The sequence below is a fragment of the Hemiscyllium ocellatum genome, chromosome 30 (genome assembly GCF_020745735.1).
Source record: "Hemiscyllium ocellatum isolate sHemOce1 chromosome 30, sHemOce1.pat.X.cur, whole genome shotgun sequence".
NCBI classification, from domain to species: domain Eukaryota; kingdom Metazoa; phylum Chordata; class Chondrichthyes; order Orectolobiformes; family Hemiscylliidae; genus Hemiscyllium; species Hemiscyllium ocellatum.
In genome coordinates, this window is record NC_083430.1 from 6215732 (window position 1) to 6232049 (window position 16318).

A 16318-nucleotide genomic window follows, 5' to 3' on the forward strand; every position below is an offset into this window, starting at 1 on the left:
AGTGGAACTGACCAAGTAGTGATTATATATGAGTGAATCCCACATACAGTAACCGTGTTGTCAGGCATGTTGGGTCAGTGATGACAGGATGCTGTACCTTCAGGCCCCGATCTGTCCTGTCTTACAGAGCTCCAGCTCAGGCCTGAGCTCTCCTTGTAGACCACAAAGCTGGTGTTTCCAGGAAGTGAGGCCAGTCCTGGAGTTGCAGGCTGCAGTTGGGGATCTTTCACATCTATTGATGGTGAGATTGACACAGAGGAGATTCGGGTCCATGCAAAGTGTGCTTTGTGGGTCTTGTACTCGGTAATTCTGCAGGAATTCTCCAGTCTCCTGGGAAGCTCCTGGAGAATCTCACATGGAGAAACAGGAACTCTGCGGACCTCAGGAAACCGTGAATGAAACATGACACTGAGCTGGTTTTTAATGATACTCACCACATGCCCAGGAAGCCCTGGAGGTCCAACAGGTCCTGGTGGACCAGGCTCTCCCTGCAAACAAACACAATCCACACATTCACTCATCTATCTGGATCCAAGGTCTGTTTCCACCAGTCTAACAACAATCAGTATCATTACCCGTGTCATAAACATTCCTGCCTTGTTGGAGTTAGCTGCTCAGCCCTTTCAATCCAATCTCCTTTCAGAAAAGATTTGGACAAATAAAAGGACTGATTAGGGAGACATTGATCACTGTATCATTAGGTTTATGCTGGCTATGGAAAAGGAGAAGGAACAGTCCAGAATAAAACATAATTAACTGGAAAGCTGACATCAATACAGTAGGATGTAAAAACACAAAGTGCTGAAGAATCTTAGCAGGTCTGGCAATATCCGTGCAGACAGAAACAGCACTAGTGTTAAGAATCTGATAAGAATGTTTTTTTGGAACAGGCATCCAGAAATGATGTTTTTTATAAGTATTGACAAAGTGGGAGGAGAAGTGAGTGGAACAGATGGTGATGGTGCCAAGAGCGAAAGACAAAATGAATGTTAACAGTATTTGAAGAGGGATATAGATGCACAATAGGTGTTAATGGTAGGTTTTAATGATAGAAAATAGCTCACCCTTGCTGAGAGCAAATCCAGGACACTAACACTGGACCCAAATAAGACACCAGGGCATGGGAATATGCAATCAAAATAGAGGGCGGTTCTCATTTTTTGCAGTTGTGGAATTTAGTATTGAGTCTCTGAGACTGTCAGGTGTTCAACTGGAAAACGACGTGTCATTCATTGAGCTTGTGAGGTGCTTCATAGGAACAGTGTAGGAGGCCCAGGACAGAAACGTCAACATGAGAGCAAGGTGGGTTACTGAAATGGCAAGTAACTGGGAGGTAAGGTCACTCCTACAGACAGAATGGAGGTGTTCCAGAAAGCGGTTACCCAGTCTGTTTGGTGTAGTCTCACCAATGTACACAGTGAACTGCATTGTGAGCAATGAATATAGGAGACTAGACTGAAAGAAGTACAAGTGAAACGCTGCTTCACTCTTGTATAATGAGGAGGAAGGAGGTGATTGAGCATGTGTTCCATCTTCTGTGATTGAATTGCAAGGTATCAATGTGGATTGGGGAGGTGTTGGGAGTGATGGAGGAGTGGACTAGTATGTCATGGAGGGAAGAGTCCCTATGGAATGCTGGAAGTGGAGTGGAGGGGAGGGCAAGATGTGTTTTACGGTGGTATGCTGCTGGAGGAGGGGAAATTGGTGGAAGGTGATCCTTTGAATAAGGAGACGATTGGGTAGAAGGTGAGACCAAGGGCAAGCCTAGTGTTGTTCTGGTAAGGAGCGAAGGGGTGAGGGCAGAAGAGTGGGAGATGGGTCAGACCCAGTTGAAGGCTCTATCAATCACATAATCAGAACAGATACAATGGAGATAGAGAAACTGGGAGAATGGAATGCAAAGGAATCTTGGCAGATAACAGGGCATGAAAAGGTACAGTTGAGGTAATTGTGGAATTTGTAATGGATATTGGTGGAGAACCTATCCTCAGAAATGGAGGCAGAGAGAGATTAAGGTAGGAAGAGACAAAGGTAAAAATGAGAAGAGTTTTATAAGGTGGTTCCAGGGATTAGAATCCTCAGTTGAGAGGATAGTTTGGAAAGGTTGAGATTGTGCTCCTCGGAAAGAAGAATGCTTAGAGGAGATCGAATAGTGCTTTTAGGATAATGTGGGACATGAATATGGTAATTAGGGAGAAATTGTTCAGCTGAAAGTGATTTTCAAAAGAAGTAAATTTTTTTTAGATGCCCTACAGTGAGGAAACAGGCCCATCGGCCCATCAAGTCCACAATGACCCTCTGAAGAGTAACCCATCTGGACCTATTTCTCTCTGACTAATGCACTTACCACTATGGACAATTTAGCATGGCCAATTCACTTGACCTGCACATGTTTGGACTGTGGGAAGAAACCAGAGCACCCAGAGGAAACCCACGCAGACACGGGGAGAATGTACAAACTCCACACAGACAGTCACCCGAGGCCGGAATCGAACCTGGGACCCTGGTGCTGTGAGGCAGCAGTGCTAACCACTGAACCACCATGAAATATCTTTTTCAGACAGTAAATAGTTAGGGCATAGAATTCACAGCCTGGAAACATGGGGTGGAACAAGTTCAATTGAGGCTTTGAAGAGGACATTGGATGGTAATTTAAATAGAAACAACGTTGAAGAGATGGGAGAAAGGCAGAAGATTGGCATTGAATCATGATGTGAATTTGGAGAACCGTGCCAAGATGCTGGGCCATAGAGCCCCTCACTGGACAATAACAATTTTGGGTTTCTGGGAGAGAAAAGTGGAATTAGGTAGGATGGACTGGAGAGAGGCATGTGGGAGGGGGCTCAACTAGAACCGGATCAAGGAATATTCCACAAAGCCCACAACGAGACAGGTACAACTGGCACATAGGTGGGCACCAGAGAGACATTGGCCATTATTTTCTGGTCTTCCTCAGATTCTGGGTGTTGTTAGATGATTCAAGAATGATAAATAACTACATTCAAATAATGGGAAACTTGGGGAGAAATGACAGTTTGGAACAAAATTAATAGTTATTTGGGAAAAGGCTCATTAACCAAGAAAAAGCAGCATGAATTTATGAGCTAATGGAGAGGATTGATGATGGTAATGCTATTGATGTTGTGCGCATGTACTTCCAGTGTACATTCAATAAAGTGCCACATTGCAGTCTGGGGAGTAATGTTATAACTCACCGACTAAAGAGACAGTCGCAACATGAACACAAAGCTGTCAGAGTGACAGGAAACCGAGTTGTGGGTTACTGCAAGTTTTTTTTTGACTGGAGGAAGGTTTATTGTGAAGGTTCCCAGGAGTCACTGTTAGGATCCCTGTTTTTCTTACTTTATGTTAATGTCCTAGACCTTGGAGTACAGCACACCATTTCAAAATCTGTGAAGGGTATTAAAACTTGGAAACATTGTGAACTGTGAGGAGGAGTGTCGAGCCTCGAAAGCACATCAACAGATTGGGAGAGTGGGAAGACAGCTGAAACTTAATGCAAAGTGTTAAGTGTGAAGTGATTCACTTTTGCAGGAAGAACAAAGAGAGAAAATAAAAAGGATACAATTTTTGAGAGGATGTAGGAGCAAAGGGAGCTGGGTGTGTATGTGCATAAGTCATTGAAGGTGACAAAGCAGGTTGAGAGATTGGTTAAAAAAAAAATCACACTTTCAAGTATCAGTAAGGGCATAGACAACAAAAGCAAAAAGACACTCAACAAATTAGGCCTTAATTCTCGAGAATTAGAAAGGTTAAGAGGGGTGATACAATCAAGGTTTTCAGGATATTAACTGGGACAGACGGCGTAAATAAAGAAACTATTTCCACTGGTTGAAGATTCTACAACCGGGGCACGATCTAAGAATTGGGGCCAGGCCATTAAGAAAAGATGTGAGAAAGCACTGCAACATGCCAAGACAAATTGAGGTTTGGAAATCTCTTCCTCAAATGATGGTTGATGCTAATTCAATTACTAAATGTAAATCTGAGATTGACAAATTTTTATTAATCAAGGGTATCATGGTATATGGGCCCAAGGCAGGAATATGCATTTAAGCCAGAGGTCAGCTATGATCTTATTGAATGCAGGAGCTGACTGGAGGGGCAGAATGGCCTACTCCAGTTCCTAAAGAGGTTAACCTAAACTTGTATAGGATACTGGCTGTGCTCTAAGCTCTCAAGCATCCAGATTTGTAATACTCTATCACTATTGACCTGGGCCCTGGCTGTGGAATTCCCTCCTTAAACCACACCACCTCTCTTCCTCCCTTACTTCTACTGACAAGCTCCTTAAAATCTCCTTCTTCCCCTGTTCCAATCCCACTTTATGTTGCTTGGTGCCAAGTTGTGTTCCTTTTGGCGGAGGGACTGAGAAACAGATTTAAGGTGATTAGTAAAAGAGGGATGGTGACAGGAGGTGAAATCTTCTATCCCATCAGCACCTTTAATTGAAGAACTCAAGAGAGAATAGGATTATTATCTGGGAAGGAGGAATGTGCACACTGAGGATGTGGGTGAGTGGCACTAGGTGAATTGTTCCTTCAGTGAGATAGCCACAAGGTCTCCTTCAGAGCTGTAACCGTTCTGTGGCTCAGCGTTCCCATTTCAGCGCTCGTCCACTTCAAAGCCATACTGGAAGTTGGTGGGAGAGAGGAATGATCCAATGTTCTTGTATCTTGTACCTTTAGTACAGTGGAGCATCCCATACTACTTCATAGGGTAATGATCAAGCACAATCTGACACTGAGTAACATAAGCAGGGGATGGACGAGGTCTGAGGACTGTGTTACAATGACAGCCCAGGCCAATAATAATGGAGCAATACAAATCTGGATGCTTCGGAGAGAGGGACAGGAGTGCAGCCAATATCTTACAGGGTATAGGATCAAGGGAACCTCAGCTTCCAAGTTGATGATGCAATTTTTAATGCAGTGAACCTGCTTCATTATATAAATTGGGAGCTAATTTGGCAATGGGTCCCCAGAACCCCCACACAGGGCTTGAATAAAACCGTCTATATTGTTGGGTGGTGGGGGCAGGGTGTAGGAGATGCTTGAAAAATCAAGTTTCATAGCAATATAAGCAATTTCAAAATTCTCAAACTTGCCTCAAAGCCTGGCCGGCCTGTATTTCCAGGTGGTCCTGCTACGCCTGGTTCACCCTGTAACAGTGAGTGGAGATAGTGATATTAAACAATATTCATTCCTGTTCACAGCACATGGCATGAGGCAAATAAAGGGTGAGGGATTATACACACAAACAAACACTCATACAAACTTACACTCACCAGAACAACACAACGCTTTCCATACTGACACAACATGAAATTTCAGCACATAAACAACCTGAAGATCATGAAGCAGGGCTTCTTTATTCCACTGGCATCACGTTTTTACAAGCATGGAGGGAAATTAAGGTTAAACTGGGAAAATAGAGTATTTTCGTGGAAATAATTCTGTTGTCAACATCTGATTGATGAAATTCCATGTCTGTATCTCTCTCTCTCATATGGAGGGTTCTTTCAGATCAAGAGCCACACATTTTCTTTCAGAGATAGTCCACCTGGTTGCTTGACTTCTGCCCTCCCTCCCAATCTACTGCTGGAGGTGCCATTACAACACATACTGGAATTTAATGGGTGATAGCATTTCTTGTCCCACTATTTAAGGAGTTGCTAGGCAATGCACTCCTGCCGACATCAGTTGCCTCACAGTTATTTAAAACTTTAACAAGTGTTTCTTGCTAAAGATAGGGAATCCACCCGTCACTCAACAGAAAACTGGTTAATTGGATGGTGGTTAGTGGAAGGTGGTTAGTGGACACTGCTGAACTACAGAGAGTCACAGAGCAGGATGGGAGTTAGCATAGTTTCTCCTGTGATGGAGAAGGAAGGGGAGACCTGGGGAGTGGGGTTGAGCAGGATACAGGACAGTGCAAGTCTTGATTAAGTTGCTGGAGTGGGGGAGAAGAGTGAGGAAGCAACTGGGGCATAGGGCAAGATTTAGGTGGGGGGGCCTGGAATGGGATAGGTGCTGGCGGTGGACGCTTTCTACCAGCCTCAAAAATGAAGCTGAATGGGAGGTGGCCCTGAAGAGACCACTGACTGACAATGGAAGAACCTCAATGAGGACAAGAGCATGCGGTCACTCAGGACTCCTCTGCCCTTCAGAGATTTACGGACAGGTCTGGGAGTAAAGGACACCTGGGAATTTTTGTTGCCCCTGCAAAGCCATTGCTGGGCTCTGTTAAAATCTTCCAGTATGAACATAAAGGAATAGGAGCTGGACTTAGGCTGTTTGGCCTCAATGAGATCATGATCCAGATTTATCCTAACTTTTCCACACTAAACTCATTCACCTATGCTACCTCCATTCCCACACTATCCCTATTCACACACTCTTATCCCCAGATCTCTTGATTCCTTTAGCAATCAAAAAGATATTAAACTCAGTCTTAAATTTTCTCAGTGAATGAATATCCAAAAATCCTCTATGATAGAAAATGTCAAAGATTCGTAACCTTTAAATGAAGAAATGTCTCTTCTTCTCAGCCTTAAATGATCGGTCCCTTACCCTGAAACTGAGACCCTGTATTCTCCATTCTCCAGCCAGGGCAGACTTCTCCTCAGTGTCCACCCTGAGAGCGCACTTCAGAATGATATCTGTTTTAATCACATTCCTCTCACTCTTTTACATTATATGTAATTTAGACCTCATCTGATAGAACTGCCCTCACAGTACAATCCCCTTTTCCCAGGAACCAGTCTAGTAAAGTTTTGTCGCACTGTCTGGGGCAAATATATCTTTGCATAAAGGGAACAAAACTGTATTTAATACTGCAGGTGAAACCTCACCAAAGCCCTGTACAATTGTTGGAAGGCTTCTTCTCCCTTTGTGACAAATATCTCATCTGCCTTCTTAATTGCTTGCTGCACCTGAATGTTAGCTTTGTGATTTGTGTACAAGGACACCCAGATTCCCTCTGAATACTGACATTTCCCAGTTCCCAACTGCTCAAAGAACATTCTGCTTCTTTATTTTCCTTATGAAAGTGGATGATTTCACATTTTGCCCACATTTTATTTCCTCCAACATGTTCTGATCCACTCACCAACATGTCAAGATCCCACTGCAGCCTTTGGATCTCCTTACCACGGACTCTGTATTGCCCCCAAACCTGGAAAGGTTACATTCAGTCCCCCTCGTAATTCAATACAGTTTCTCAGTCTAGATGAGCGAAGGTTTGTGGCTCAGGTTGAGGTTTAGGGTGAAGGTTTGCTCGCTGAGCTGTAGGTTTGATATCCAGACGTTTCATTACCTGGCTAGGTAACATCATCAGTGGTGACCTCCAAGTGAAGCGAAGCTGTTGTCTCCTGCTTTCTATTTATATCTTTCTCCTGGGGTTTGTGGTGATGTCATTTCCTGTTCATTTTCTGAGGGGTTGATAGATGGCATCTAGATCTATGTGCTTGTTTATGGCATTGTGGTTGGAGTGCCAGGCCTCTAGGAATTCTCAGGCATGTCTTTGCCTAGCCTGTCCCAGGATAGATGTGTTGTCCCAGTCGAAATGGTGTTTTTTTTTCATCCGTGTGTAGGGCTATGAGGGAGAGGGGGTCGTGTCTTTTTGTGGCTAGCTGGTATTCATGTATCCTGGTGGCTAACTTTCTTCCTGTTTGTGGCAGTCTTTGCATGGAATTTTATAGATGGCGTTGGTTTCATTAGATGAGCAAACTTGTCCTTGATACACACGATAGTTGTATAGATTTAAGATAACCATTTTCAAACTTAGTATAAGATTCGATCCTATTATTGTCACTCTTTCCTGGAGGCCCCTAGCAAAAAGGATCTTCAATAATCATTGCTCATTGCACAATACCAGATATAAAATCTAAACCTGTTCCTAAGTGATCTAAAAAAGCTAGCTTGTAAATATTCCATAAATCTCTCCTCAAGCTATTAATGTAAATTTGGTTTGCCCAGTCTACACGGAGGTTAAATTCCCATGATGACCCTGTTATCTTTATTACATGCAACTCTAACCTGCTGATTTATACTGTACCTACAACTAACGCAAGGAGGCGGATACATTACTTCCATCTGTTCCATCCCAAAAGGACATTGTGAAGTTGGTGGTATAGGCAGACAGTTAGTACATGACATTTAATGCAGGAAAGCGCAAAATGACATTTCGGCCCTTCCACCCAAACAGTTTCTACTTCATGGTTTTCTGAGCCAACATCTTTTCTCAATATTGTTGTTACCCCATCCGTTATTAGATTAGATTCAGATTCACTACAGTGTGGAAACAGGCCCTTCGGCCCAACAAGTCCACACCGACCCTCTGAAGAGCAACCCACCCTGACCCATCCCTCTACATTCACCCCTGACTTTTGCACCTAACACTATGGGCAATTTAGCATGGTCAATTCACCCGAGCTGCACATCTTTGGAGTGTGGGAGGAAACCGGAGCACCCGGAGGAAACCCACACGGACACGGGGAGAATGTGCAAACTCCACACAGACAGCTTAACAGTCTTTAACTTCAACAGAGATAGGCAAAAGGTGAGTATCCTAGGATATTGTATCCAAAACTATGTTTGGCAGCAATCTCAGATTAGAAGCTGTAGAAACCCTATGGGTGGAAGTAAGAAAGTGGAAGATTGGGATAGCCAGATTGACAGAGGGAGGCATGATGAAAACTTCATAAGAAGTGTACACAGGACAGTTTTGAGAACAATGCATTGTGGATCCAACCAGGAATCAGGGTATTTTGGATCTGGTGATGTGTAATGAGGCAGGTATAATAAATGATCTCCGAAGAAAAGATCTCCTATGAAACAGTTACCATAATGTGGTAGAATTTAGCATTCAGTATGAGATGGAACAACCTAAACTGGATTAAATAAGTGTAATTACAAAGTCATGAGGACAGAGCTGGCTGGAGTGGAATGACCAAAGGAATTAACAGCAAGGACGGTTGAGGAACAGTGGCAGACTTTTAAGAAAATAGTTCATGGCTCACAACAAAGATATATTCCAGTGAGGTAGGAGGATTCTAGAAAGGGGGTAAGCCAACCATGGCTAACCAGGGTGGTATTTAATTGAAAGAAAAAAAAATTCAATTTGGCAAAAATTAATGGTAAGCCAGAGAACTGAGAAAATTTTTATAAAAAAGTAAAAGATGACCTGAACAATAATAGTGAGACAATAAAGGTTTTGAGGGTAAACTTGCAATGAATGTAAAGAGCTTCTTCAAATTTATAAAGAGGAAGATAAAAGGTAAAATGAACATGGGTCCCTTAGGAAATGAAGCTGGGGAAATAAGGATAGGGAAAGAGTTAAATAAATACGTCACTCTTCACCATAGAGACACTAATAGCATTCCAAAATATACAGAGTAATCAAAAGGCAAAAGGAGAGGAAATAAACACAATAGTTATTACTGGAGAAAAAATACAAGGAAAACCAATGGGGACTAAAGACCAATAAGTCCCTTGGACTGACTGGACACATCTTAGAATATGAAAGGAAGTAGACACAGAGATAGTGGATGTACTGGTAGGAATCTCCCAAGGATTCTTAGATTCTGGAAATGTGCCATAGGATTGGAAAACTACCAATGCAGTATTTTTATTTATAAAGAGAAGTAGACAATAAACAGGTAAGTACAGGCAAGTTAGCTTAACATCTTTTGTTGGAAGAAATGTCAGAATCTATTACAAACGATGTAATAGCAAAGCATTTTGAAACACATTATGTCATCGAGCAGAGTCAGTATGGCTTCGTGCAAGGGGAATCGTGCTTAACAAATTTATCAGAATACTCGGAGGAGGTAACACGCAGAGCAGAGAAAGACAAAGTGGTGGATGTAATGTATTTAGACTTAAACAAGGCACTTGATAAGGAACTGCCTGTTAGGGTACTTAATTAGTGTCGGGGTAGAATATTAGCATGGGATTGAGGAAGGACTAACTGATAGCTATAACTAATAGAAGTGGAATGAGAGGGACATTTTCAGGATGACAAACTCTAACTAGAAGAGTGCCTTAGGAATCAGTGTTGGGCAATTATTTACAATACATACAGGTCATTCTGCTGTAACACGTGTTTCGTTAACGTGAATTTGCTGTAACACGATTGACAAATTGTTTCTAAACTACAGTTTCTAAAGTACAAACGTTTAAAACGTGTGTTGGCTGCAACACCATTACATTGTCGACACTTTAAGTGCTGTTTCTAAAGTATGATTTTTCTATAATGCTCCTTGGATGCTGCCTGACCTGCTGCGCTTTTCCAGCAACACATTTTCAGCCATAATGCGGGGTTGCACAAGAATGCAACCATTGTGTTTCAGAGGAACTACCTGTATTAATAACGTGGATGAAGGAAATAAATGTAATCTCATCAAGTTTGTGGGCAACACAAAAACAGGTGGGAAGGCAAGCTGCGATGCTGACACAAACAACAGTCTCCATTAGCAGATGGACAAGTTACATGAGTGAGCAAGAACTTGGCAGATGGGATACAATGTGAGATTTGGCAGGAAGAATGGAGGAGCTGAGTAATTATGTAAATGGGGAAAGTCTGCGCAAAGATGCTCCACAGAAGAATTTGGGGGCCCTTATGGATAAATCACAAAAAACTAGCATCAAGTTCAGTTACAATAGCTAAGGCAAATGGAATGTTGGCCTTTATTTTAAAGGGAATGGAATACAAAAATAAGGAGGTTTTACCAAACCTATATAAGGCACTGATAGACCACCCCTGGGATAATATGAACACTTTTGGATCCCTTATCTTTGGAAAAACATACTGGCATCAGGAGCAGTCCAGACAAAGTTCACTGGGCTGATACCAGGTATGGAAGCATTGTCTTGGGAGAGGTTGAGTAGGTTGGGCCTGTACTCAGTGGAGTTTAGAAGAATGAGAGAAAACCTAATTGAAACAATCAGGCCAAAGATGAAGAGGAATCTCTTTCCTCAGAGGACAGCAAATCTGTGAAATTCTTTACCACAGAAGGCTGTCGTAGCTGGGTCATTGAGTATATTCAAGGCTGAGACGGTCAGATTTTTAATCAGTAAGGGAATCAAAGATTATGGGGGAAAGGCAAGAAAATGAAATTAGAGATGATCAGATCAGCCACAGTCTCATTGAATGGTGTAGCAGACTCAATGTCCAAAAGATCTCTCTCTGCTCTTACTTCTGTGGTGGGTAGCAGATCAGGGTCACCTTGGCATCTTTGTGGGAATAAGAAGTTGCTGCTGTGGGAATGTTCTCCCAGCCAGACTGCCAGCCACCAGCAAGCTTTGGGCCTTCTGATTGGGCCTTCTGTCTCAGGAACCTATCAGCCGTTCTGAACACACAACTGGGCTTTGCAGGAGGCTCAACACCTCGTAGCCTATCTGGGGTTTACACAGGGAAGTGCAGTTTGCTCCCATGGCAGAATAGTGTCAAAGGTGATTAAATTCTGGCCTTGTTTCTGTGAAGGCTATTTAATCCAACCTATTCACGTCTACCCAAGCTTTTAATTTATCATGAGCACTTCTTCCATTCAGATATAACACCTTGAACTTTGATTTATTCCAATTTTCTCTTTATCATGCCCTTAATCACTAATTATCTGTTATCTTTGTTACTCCATCTTTTCCTGACACACTCTGCTTATTTTCACTCAAATACACTACCCCGTTCCTTGGCGTTTCTGACATGACCCTTTCCTGAATGTCATGCTGTCCTTTGCCCAATCCTGACACCAGTGGTTCATGTAATGAAGCCCTGCCTTCCACTGTAGCCCTTTGCCACACACTGAACCCCTCAACAGATTATTTCTCTGTCACTCAGGTAACAATCTAGAATGTGTTTTCAGCTTCCTTTAAGGTTCTGGAATATTAACATTGCCTTTTATCTGCTCAAGCCTTCTCAGCAAAACATCATTCCTGATTCTATCTCGTGATCATGCCCCTCCAACCCTAGAATCATACCTACATACACCTATACTATCTCCAGACTCAAACACATTAGGACTCCATTATCGTTGAACATAAATGGATACACAAATCCTACAATGCTCACTCGCAGATACCTACTCTCTGTCCAGGTTGACCTGGAAGGCCAGATTTTCCTTTAAATCCCTGTAAAAAGAAAGAAACCAGTTAGAATAAGTCTTTAAAGAATTACATAGACTGTTTTAGCATTGTAATCCTCTTCCACACAAAACTTAATCAATCCTATTTTTGAAGGGTCTTAATAGTCTGACAGCTTCCATTAGCTTTCAGCGGACAGAGTTCCAATGTTCCACTCCTTGTGTGAGGAAATGCTTCCTCACTTCGGGCCTGGTTCCATAGCTGTATTGGGAAGGGTCTTCCCCCTTGTTCTGGGTTCTTTTATTTGATAAACCAGATTATTTGGCAAATCTTCAGATTATTTGAAAAAAATCCATGAAGTACAAATCAAATTCATGCAAATTATCCTTTTAATCCTTTAATTTACAACATCATTCGAGGTAGTTAAGGACTTATAATTATTTGCATGATCAGAAACAAAAGCAGGGAGTGGCTGGATAGTACAAGGACTTACGTGTAGTCCCCTGAGCCCTGGGGGTCCAGGTGGACCAGTCTCACCCTGCAACACAAAACAAACACCATCAGTGACTCTGACCCTTCCCAAGAGGAGCAACACACTTTGGACATGTGGCTAATGTCCTACCCGTGGGCCAGGCTTCCCTTCCTTCCCATCCAGACCTTCCACTCCTGGAGGACCCTGCAGAAAGAACAAACACAACATGTGTCAGGAAAGTGCTACAGCAATGCAGGAACAAATCAGCCATCTCATTAGGCTCTACTATCCTTTATTCCTGATGAAGGGCTTTTGCCCGAAACGTCGATTTTCCTGCTCCGTGGATGCTGCCTGACCTGCTGTGCTTTTCCAGCAAACCTCTAATCCAGACTCAGGTTTCCAATCCTCGTTTTTACCTCTACTATCCCACTGCCCACCCAAGCCCAGTCAAGTTAACATTTCCACAATCTCATACTCCAACAACGAAATACTTCGGTTTCAATAGTCACTGTAAAATTGTGAGGTAAAAATCGGAGAGTCATAGAGATATACAGCACGGAAACACACCCTTTGGTCCAACTCGTCCATGAAACATATTAAATCATAAAACGTTATTGTGAATGCGAATCTTATGTGATTTTATAACCAGATTGCAGCTGTGGCTTCCACAGACTGGTACAAGAACCTGGATCTGGCATTTTTCCAGACATTTACGCTTTAGCCTTGATGCAGTCTTTGACTGGCCTTCCTGATGAGGTTGTGACATGGTTAAGATTTTGATCAGGCTGTGGATTGGAAGCTGACCTTTCAAATCAGGTCTTTGTTTATATGGCCCAAAGTGGTGGGCCGAAGGCTTCCTGTGCAACATGAATCAGAAATGATGTGAATCTAATTAGAGGTTAGAGTTAGGGATTAGACTAACATCATGGAGACAATAAAAAGAATTGAAAGAAGAGTCATACCAGACTCAAACACTAACACTGATTTTCTCTTTCCACAGATGCTGTCAGACCTACTGAGTTTCTCCAGCAATCTCTGTGTTTGCTTTAGATTTCCAGCATCTGCAGAATTTTAATTTCAAAAGGATAGTGGAGACTGTTTAACATTTTGAGATGGTCAAAATATCAAACTGGCAAATTGAAGGATGGTTTCAAGTTAGGGGTTACACACTGCATTTAGTTACTCATGACCCAGACCTGGGTAACTTGATGCTGATATTTGATAAGCATTTGTACACCATCCCTACGAATGTGATGGTGGGCTTTGTTTTGGGTTTGAAGTGACAGAGTGCCTCTAGAAGGGATAGGATTGAAGTCTGACATACAGCAGACTGAGGATGTTGTGATTCAGTTGAGTTTTTACAACAATCTGGCACTTCATGGTCACATTTAACAGTCGAGGTATCATAGTCCTATTGCATTTGATGCATTTTGGAGGGTCAAGTACAGGTGGAAATTATGTGGTGAATGGCAGAACCCTTAGGAAAAGTGATTCGGAGAGGGATCTGAGTGAACAGTTCCACACATCACTGAAGCTGGTATCGCAGGTAGATAAGGTTGTACAAATGGCCTCAGGCACGCTTCCCTTCATCGGAAGGGGCACTGAGTATAAAGATAGTTATGTTGCAGCTTTATAGAACTTTAGTTAGACCGCACTTGGAATATTGCATATAGTTCTGGTCACAAAACTACCAGAAGGAGTGGGGTAGTGTGGTTGATGCTTTGGAGTGGGTACAATAAAGTTTTACCATGGTGTTGCCTGGTATAGAGGATTTCAGCTATAAAGAGAGGTTGGATAGACTGGGTTTGTTTTCACTGAATCACAAGAGGTTGAGGGGTGACTGGAAAGAACATTATAAGATTGTGAATGGAGGCTTTTCCCCAGGGTCGTGGGGTCAATTACTTGGGGACACAGGTTCAAAATAAGGAAAGGGTCATTTGAAAGGAGCTGTGCGAGGCAGGTTGTTCACACAAAGGGTGGTAGTGGTTGGAATGTGCTGCTGGAGGAGCAGAAACAATAGCAGCATTTGAGAAATATCTGGACAAACACATGAATAGGAAGGGAGTAGGGGGATATGAGTCCTGTAAGTGAAAACAGTTTTAGTACAGAAGGGCGCAGGCTTGGAGGGCCAGAGGCCTGTTCCAGTACTGTTTTGTTCTTTGTTCTTGGCTTTGGACTGTAGGGCTGCTGTCTTATTTGAGACAGATAACCAGCAGTGGTTGAACCTGAGGGGCACCTCAGCTCAGGCGAGGGGAGAGGTTTAGAAACAGAGTCCTTCATGGTAACTTCAGCTGTAACTTCAACTGACCCCATGCTGTTGGTATCAGTCTGCATCTGAGGTGACCGACCACCAACTTTTACAGATACCAGCATTTTCAAAACAAAATGTTAAAACAGAATGTAAATTCGCCCACTATACCTGTGCCTAGCCAATTTATTTCATTTCTCTGTATTTCTCTATAACTTCCACCAAAGTTTTGCAAAGCTTCATCTTTTTGAGGGTTTGTCTAATTTCTTTTTGGAAGTTATCATTAAATTTGCAACAAGTGACCTTTCAGGTAGCACAGTGCATTCCAGATCACATTGATGTTTGAATTAACTCTCCTGGTTTTCTCATTCATGATCTTCAGTCTGTGCTTTCTGGTTTACTCTGACAGAAAGTCGCTATTTTGAACACTTCCACAAAATCTCCCCTTAACTCTCTCTGCTCAAAAGGAGAAACATAGACAATAGAAGCAGGGGGAGGTTTTTCAGCCCTTTGCGCATGCTCTGCCATTCAATAAGATATGGCTGACCATCCAATCAGACCTCTGTTCCTGCTTTCTCCCCATATGCTTTGATCCCTTTGGTCCAATGAGCTGTATCTAACTCCTCAAAAACATTGCATGTTCTGGCTCCAACCAATTTCTGTGACACAGAATTCCACAGAACAAATCCAAATTTTCCAGTCTCACCGCATTTCTGAAGGTCTACACCCCTGGTCCGATTCCAATCAACCATCTCTCCACCCCCTTCCAAGGCCTCAGCATCCTTCCTAAACTCTGATATCCTCATTTTGATGCAACCTCCCAAGCTGTGAACGAAGCAGTGATTTAGGAAAGTTCATTGGAGCTTCTGAGTTTTTGTACACCATATCTCTGTTATAAAGGCCAGCATAAAATAAAGGGGCCAGTGGGAATAACACTCACCTGTTGTCCTGGAGATCCAGTTCTGCCTGGAGGGCCAGTTGGTCCGACTGGACCCACACTCCCATCATTGCCCTGTAACACAGAACAGAAATATAGGCCACTCATCAGTAGGTGGACTCCCTATCTACAGCAATCGCATGGTGGCTCATTCCTGATGAAGGGCTGATGCCCGAAATGTCGGTTCTCCTACCCCTCGGATGCTGCTGTGCTCTTCTAGCTCCACCACTTTTCAACCCTGATCTTTAGCATCTGCAGTCCTCACTTTCTCTCATGGTGGCTCAGTGGTTAGCCCTGCAGCCTCACAATGCCAGGGACTCAGGTTCGATCCCACTCTCTGGCGAATGCCTGTGTGGAGTTTGCACATCCTGCTGGTGTCTCCGTGGGTTTCTTCCTCCGGGTGCTCTGGTTTCTTTCCACAATCCAAAGATGTGCAGGTTAGGTTGTTTGGCCATGGTAAAGTTTCCCCATAGCCTGCACATCCCTAGAAACTATGTGGATTAGCCATGGGGAAAACAAGGTTACAGGGCTGGGCTACCCTTTGGAGGGTTGGTGTG

The 16318-nt window shown here is 43.0% G+C and overlaps 1 protein-coding gene across 3 annotated transcripts in view; it reads right to left on the reverse strand.

The window, feature by feature from the left end:
* Positions 1–16318, reverse strand: part of col16a1 (collagen, type XVI, alpha 1) — a 330536-nt gene that overhangs the window by 24752 nt on the left and 289466 nt on the right. For all 3 annotated transcript variants that reach the window (XM_060847623.1, XM_060847622.1, XM_060847624.1), the window contains exons 56-61: positions 15765–15836; positions 12727–12780; positions 12598–12642; positions 12108–12152; positions 5129–5182; positions 435–488 (exon numbers count right to left, since the gene is read on the reverse strand). In XM_060847623.1, coding sequence (XP_060703606.1) covers positions 435–488; positions 5129–5182; positions 12108–12152; positions 12598–12642; positions 12727–12780; positions 15765–15836 — 324 coding nt within the window. The remainder of the gene's footprint in view (positions 1–434; positions 489–5128; positions 5183–12107; positions 12153–12597; positions 12643–12726; positions 12781–15764; positions 15837–16318) is intronic.